Here is a 7663-nt window from a genome sequence, read left to right as displayed (position 1 = left end):
AATTGTATCAAGGATTCTTTTCATCTGTAATTGTTTATATATACCAGTTTTATAGAAATTTGATTTGTTTATTGTATATATTATGTGTTATAGCCAGGCAACTATACATCTGTCATATTTCTACTATTTTCATTTTGCATAGTTTATGTGTAAGTATTTGTAACAAGTATTCTATTCATATGTTTTATTTACAATAAGTGTTAAATATATTTTTATATATATTATCCTACTGTGTAGATCAGATTTCGCTATACCAGGTGTAGCGCAATCATGTCGGGGGGGTGTCATGCCTCCATGTTGTGATGGCGCTGTCATCAAGGTAGATGTTGTAAAAAGACAGAGGAGGGAACGCTCTGATGGAGAGCGGAAGCGAATTGTTTAGATGTCTTGGTCATATTAATTTTCTAATTTTTTATCATTATTAATAAATGTTTCTTTTGTGTTGTTAATTGGTTACCATTTTTTGACCAATTGTGATTTTTGGAAGTATCTGAGTGAAGAAGGGAAAAGGAGGAAAAATTATACATTATATCACAGTTACTGATTTTTTAGAATTTAAATAAAGCTTTATTATTATTGTCTCATTCCACTTTTATCTGTTAAATTTAAAGCCCCCTCAGCTCTATCAACAAGCTCTAAAAATATTCATTTTAGAACATAACTTTTCCATAGATAAATTTAAAGTCCAGAAAAAAAAGTTTCTCATCACATTAGCAATCAACTCAATGAGTAAACTAATTAAATATAAACATTCTGATTATGAAACTATTTAATTAGTTTAGAAGTTTTATAGTCATTTAGTATAAAATTAATAAAAATATTTTCTCTGAAGGTTAATTTTTAAAATTAAATTAATGAAATTATAATGCATTATTGAGAAAAAAAATTCACACATTAATTTAAATATTGAGAGCATAATAAAATATACTAGCTCGCGAAAAATTTCTAAGTCCCGAAAATAAGAATAATTCTTCCATTTTCCAAAGAAGAGATAATAAAAATCTTCCTTTTGATAAAACCTTATCTAAAGAGAGGATCTCACAATCTCCCTCAATTTCAGAAAAAAATCTCTGAGTGAGGTTGTATCCCCAAGTGAGGCAAGTATCTCAAGGTAGTGACTGAAGTCGGGAGGTCATAGACCTTTAGTGAGGCAGAACCCCCATTTTTCCACTACTAGCAATCAATGAATACTATTGAACTGGACAATGGTTTTTTAATTGATGCCATTACTATTTTGCGGATATCGGAGCTGGCCGTACACATCGCGTAATAAATGAAAGCGTGGATGCTCTAAGGAAGTCTTCAGTTTTGGTTATTCATAGCGATGATGAAGGCTTGTGTTGTGCCAAAGCAATCGTTTATGCAGTAGCACACTTGAAAAATCGCACAGCGAACGAAGCTATTACGAAGAAAAGGCGCCCAGCCTTAATGAAAAGAGCAAATGAATTAGGACCTTGTTTGTACCAGCAGATTAAACAATTTGAAGATTACCTTAACATCAAGATTGCTGTAATTTCATCCACAAATTTAATGAAGGTAAGTTTATTTTCAGTATTTAACTAATATTCATGGTAACACTTATTAAAAATAGTCTACAGCAAAGTAAAAAGTTAACTTACTTTATAATATTTTTATAAATATCCGTAGTATGCATTTTTATTGTATTTTAATATATTTTCATTTGTTGTTAGGTTTCATATAAGGATGAAATAACTCCAAGGCCCAGACGTATTACTTTGTGGTTGCATAATAACCACTATGACGTTATAAAAAACTTGCAGGGTTTCTATGCTTGGAATTTTTACTGTACGAAGTGTGACAAACCCTACAATAGAATTGAAGAACGCTATTACCCAAGCAGTTGTTGGGTTTGTCGAAGATCTATTTGTTTGAAAGATAATGCGCAGAAAAGATGCCATGACTGTAAGAGTTTGTCAGTCTGAAGATTGTTTTAAAGCATACAAAGATAAAACAGAATCAACAGTTTTCCCTTTGTGAAGTTAAATTTTTTTTAGCCAATTACATTTGATTTAATTGTTAATTTTTTTCCTAACAACTGATTTATTTATTGAAGATTTATCAATGTATCGGAAGGTTTTGCAACGACGAGTTTGTCCCGAAACATCGCATCAATACTATACTACAAAATGTGCATCATGTAAAAAAAAAAAAAAAAAAAAAAAAAAAAAAAAAAAAAAAAAAAATTTGNAAAAAAAAAAAAAAAAAAAAAAAAACGTGATAGCGGCAGAACATATGTGCTAGTTGCAAAGAACAGCTGCTTAAGCCCCATCAGAAAAACTGATATTTTTTTATTTTGAAATTGTTCAGACAACAGGGGAGCATATGGTTAATCTGGCTGTAGCTCAAACTGCAGAAAGAGCAGAATGTGTGTTCAAAGGATATAATGCTTGTCATGATTTTTGTACATGGCTGTTTGATAAGAAGCATAAAGGTTATACTTCTATAGCACACAATATGAAAGCGTGATTCCATTTTTTATTTGAAGAATTTTCTTCTTTTTGCTCAGAAAATATAATATATCAAATTTATTATTAGTTCAGTTTAAAGTTTTTTTTTCTAGATTTGATGGTCAGTTTATACTATCCTGGCTACTTTATGAATGGTTAAGCCTGACATTATACTAAATGGCTTATTAATCATCAAGGCATTACAGTTGCGTATCATTGACTCCATCAATTTCATGCCAATGGCATTGTCTAAACTGCCAGCATGTTTCGGGTTGGAAGAATTACGTAAAGGGCACTTCACTCATCTGTTTAATACCCCAGAAAACCAGTCATACATTGGACCCATTCCTGATGCACATTTCTATGCACCCGATGCAATGAATGGCTCGGCTAGAACCAAGTTCTACAAATGGTATGAACAACAGAAAGAGAAAACTTAATTTTAAAGAAGTATTCTTAATTCTAAGAAGAAATTTTATCCTATTGCAGGTAATGAGATAAAAAGTATTTTATTCTTTGAATAATTAAAAAAAAAGATTTTATTTCATTTATTTTATATCAGACTGTGATATTCGAGACGATCTTGTTTGTTATACCGAGAACAGTTCCTAGATACTGCCCTGGATTCTCTTCTAATACTACAGGATCACAATAATATCTGGATACTCTCTGACAGTCTCAGTTCCATACAGTACTTATCGCATTGGAGGAAGGTTAAAGACAATACAGGAGCTTCAATCCTGCACAAATTTAAAACCCTCTCACGATTGCGTGAAGTCCTTCTCCAGTGGATCCTTTCTCACGTTGGGGTTCTCGGCAATGATATCGCCGACACTCTGGCTAAGGAGGGGACAGAAGAAACTTTGATGTGTTCAGATTCACTCACCTTCTTGGAACTGGCATCGAAAAAAAAAGAAGACAATGTTTCCTGGCTCGTACCCCCCAAATATCACTGGTACCATAGCATCCATCCAGGAGGTGAGCTCAACATTCGGTGCAACCGCAAGGAGCAGACGGCGATTACCAGCGGCCACCTTAAAAGCCATATCACACATAGCAAAAATTCGTTCAATTCAACCTCCAACTCAACCCCAACTTCAACTCCGAAGACAACCCCGTCCGAAAACATAGGTGTGCTATACTTATCCGAGTTGAAACAACTGTTGTTCAACTATTTCACTTCCCTACAAAAGTGTTGAAGCAACTTCACAAGTCAACCAATCAGGTGGCAGCAACTGCATGGGATTATGGGATAGCACAAGTCAAAACAATATGGCCGCAAAGTTTACGTTTACGAAGCAGCGATCCAATTTGTTATATTTTAATTCAGGTGAGTTTTTAATTCATTATTGATTTTAAAGTTATTTTATAAGAAGTATAACTCTTTTTCTAACCTTTGAGGAAGTTTATGTTATGAATGTGTTATGTTTTTAAACCCGAATTAAAAGTAAGATTTTCTACGCCAAATTGGCCAATCTGAAGTAATTTTTGCCAAGTAAATAACAGTATTTACTTTTGTTTTACATTTTGATATTACTTATTTGATAAGCAAATTTTTTTAAATTGCATTTTATCTTTTTTGTACGTAAATGTTTATTTGTAAAGTACCTTGCATGTTAAGGGAATTTGAAATATAAACAAATTAGGAAAAAATATTTCATGCTCTAACATACTAAAATTTAAATTATTTTTATCTTTTGAAATAAAGTTTATATTACTTTTTTGGATATTTCATTTCGGTAGTAGTAGAGTTTGTTTACGCATACAATTTACTTGTGTACAATTCTGGATATTCTCCATAATACCATTAGTAATTTATAAAATTTATGTTAAAACTCTGTTTCTCTTTCTTTTATTAGTATTATTTAATTCTTTTATTGTGTTTTTGTGTGTTCATTTTTTTGTAAAGACTTAGTGCTATATATATTATTAGTAAATTACATAAAATACTAGTAAATTTTAGTTGCATATGAAATATTCAGAGTTCGTTTAAAATTATTAAAATAGTCTAATTTAATAATTGGGTTAGAAGATATTTTTAGAAAATTTACATATTACATAATTTTTTTTTTTTTAACAATTGTGTACAATACACATTTTGACTGATAATTAAGAGTTATTCCAGCCATCCACACTAACCCTCTTTCTTGTGTTTCTCTCCTCTCTTAAAATTGTGTTATTTATTGGAATGGTTTTATTTAAAGTATATTTTTGTGTTGCAGTCAACATGAGCCTCCCAGACTCTTTCAAATGGACAGTTGAAATGGAGAGCTTATTCATTGAACTCATCAGAAAGAAGGAAAACGTTTGGAACATAAAGTCCTCATATTATAAGAATCGAATCCTGAGAAGAGTCCGTTTTACTGAAATATCAACAAAACTCATCTCGCGGAATATCCTCAGTATGCTTCAGAATTGACATGCGGTAAGTTTATTATTATTATTATTATTTTGGCTTATTTTTCATATATAATATAATGGAAAATGAAATAATTGCTTAGTAAAAAAGTGATCATGTTAAATTTTATTGTTCACTGCCAGTTTTGAAGCTGTTGGATTATTTTATAAGAACTGGAAATTTATGTAATACATTAAAATTCTGGTACATGTTATTTTCAAAGTCTCAAAAAGCAAAATATTAAAAAATAAATAGTTTAGGTGTTACAGTGTGTAACATCTAAACTATTTATTTTTTAATATTTTGCTAAACTATTTCATGTGTTGTGATGAAAATATTACAATAATCTACCATCATAAGTATCTAGACATAACGAAAGAGAGATCTACAAAAAATGCATTGTTGCTACTACTTTTGATTTAAAACATTTCAGGTAGCTGCTTCTTTGAGACTGTCATGTACAAAGGTAATTTATTTCAAAAATAGATTACTATTTCTTTGTAAATGAATTTTGAAATAGCAACTAATTGAAAATTCATATGTGAGAAAGTAACTGAATAAGTGGAATTTTAATAGAATTGTTTTAGCACCTTCATTTGTGTTATGGAAGATCTGACTATAAAAAAGTACACGAATAGGAAAAAAAATATATTATAAAAATTTTAAATCAATGGGAAAAGTTTTTTACTTCTGAAAAAAATATGTATTGTAAAAGAAATTCGATACAAACTATACCCCTGAGAAATATATTTTAAATGCTAAGTAGCTATAATGATTTCTTTTCATTTATTCCCTGCTTTTTTTTCTCCCCAGATTGTACCTTAGTTTCTTATTACTTTTTTTACTGGTATAATTAATTTTTTTAAACTTTTTTTTAGAAAAGCTGCAAAAAAAATTCAGTAATTTGAAGACGATCTTTCAAAGAAATTTGAAGAAAGTGAAAACCCTAACAAGTGGTGCTGGATATGAGGGAGCTTGTCCCTGGGTACATTTCAATGCCTTGAAATTCTTAGTGGATGCGGAGGACTGTGAAGAGAGCTTTTCTAATTTGGAGGAAAATGATTCTCTGATTTTAAGCCAGGTATGGATATAAATGCTACTCACTCACTTTCTGTATAGGCTACCAGGCATATTGAATACCTCGAAAAGGAGCTAATAACTTTAAAATTAATTCACAAGTAGTAAATTTAAATTGCGTAATTAAATATTTCTCTTAGCTAAACTGAAATTTTCAAATTTTACAAATGACTGATTTTTAATAATAAAATTATTTTCAAATAGAATTAATATAGGAAGAAGAAACTAAAAATATCAAAGAATAAGCTAATTACAGTTTTTTCTTTTTAAATAAAATTAAGACAAATTTGGTTTTAATGATGTAGCTTTATGAATAAATTTCTTTTACAGTGTGTATGCATCTGCTGCTGTTGTAATGTTCAATTCTAGTTAGTAATTCATAAAAATATTTCATTTTTTAGAATGTGGAACAATCAAATGATCCTCTGGATTCAATAACCTTTGCATGCAGTTATACTCAAGATATCGTAGAAGATCACAAGGATTATCTTGAACAAGAAATAATGAATGAAAATGATGAACAATAAATGGTAGAGGATAACTATCCGGGGGCTTCGAAAGATAAACCTAAACTGAAGCAAAGGAAGAAAAGAAAGGCAGATAACGCTGAGGAAGATTTGCTACAAGAAGCAATGACCTCCTTGCGCCGGATACCTGCTCCGAAGGAAGCTTCCATTGAGGATACATGTGGGTTATATGTGGCCCAAATTCTAAAACAAATACCCGACAAAGAGAAAAGAATTCGGGCTCAAAAAAAAATTATTAAAACAGCATTTAAGTTTTTAATGGATTAATAAATTTTCATATTGTTCTAAATCTTTTTCGTACCTTTATAAGTTTTTTTCTTTTTACTCATCTAGATTTGTTGTGTATGAATTTCAGAAGTGTATTTTTAAGTGATAATTTCATAATGGGTGGCCAAGCTCGTTAATAGTCGAGCCATTTTTCAAAATTTGAAATTTTAGCGAGCCGCAATTAAATACATATTCAAAAGGTATGCTAAAATTATTATTACATTTTTTTTACAGAAATTATATTGAAAACATATAAATATAAGTACAAAATATGTGTATTGAACTTAAATATTAAATGCATTTATTTTACTTCTTTTGATAATTCTTTATTATTTGTAGAATAATTGGCGACAGCACTTCTCAGTAATTCTTTTAGATGCTGTTCCAGATACTGTTCAACTGTTCCAGGTGGTTGTTGAACAGAAAGTCGAAGTTGGGGTTGAGTTGATGGTTGAATTGAACGAATTTTCGCTAAGTGTGATATGGCTTTAAGTCTCCTTCTTTCGAGGGTAGTGTTAAAATCTTTCCAATCTGCCCCAACATATCCTGGACTGGACATTCTAAATAACCCACTTTTGGTGGCCGACTTCCTACGGGTCATGAATTTCATGGACATTGTTTAGCCCTGCTAATTTTGGGGATAAGGAAAAAGAAGCAGAAGACAGTTCTTAGAAGTTGGAGGAGTTGACCCATTTGAGTAAGAAACTTTTTTTTTCAAATGTGTGTTATTGAGAAATTATTTTGTACGAATAAATGCATTTTTTTAATAGTTTAGTCTTTGAAACATGTTTTTTTTTTTATATTTAGGTATGTTACTATTGCATCTTCAAGTATGGCTGTATTTAGGAATGGACAAATACAACCCAACACAATAGCGCTGGTGCCCGTATCTGGATGTATTACAAGGATAAATTATAGCCTAGATT

The 7663-nt window shown here is 30.6% G+C and overlaps 1 protein-coding gene across 1 annotated transcript; it reads left to right on the top strand.

Annotated features, from left to right (window-relative positions):
- Positions 1-4859: 4859 nt before the first annotated feature.
- On the top strand, positions 4860-6759 carry LOC122271212 (uncharacterized; the record flags this gene model as incomplete). The annotated part of the gene is given in 3 exon segments (XM_071183989.1): positions 4860-4893; positions 5745-5947; positions 6345-6759. Coding segments are annotated over 3 exon segments (363 nt in total), but the record flags the coding sequence as incomplete, so codon positions are not given.
- Positions 6760-7663: the final 904 nt, after the last annotated feature.

This window comes from Parasteatoda tepidariorum, chromosome 8, assembly GCF_043381705.1.
Source record: "Parasteatoda tepidariorum isolate YZ-2023 chromosome 8, CAS_Ptep_4.0, whole genome shotgun sequence".
Taxonomy (NCBI): Eukaryota; Metazoa; Arthropoda; class Arachnida; order Araneae; family Theridiidae; genus Parasteatoda; species Parasteatoda tepidariorum.
This window is presented reverse-complemented; position numbering and strand designations above follow the sequence as displayed.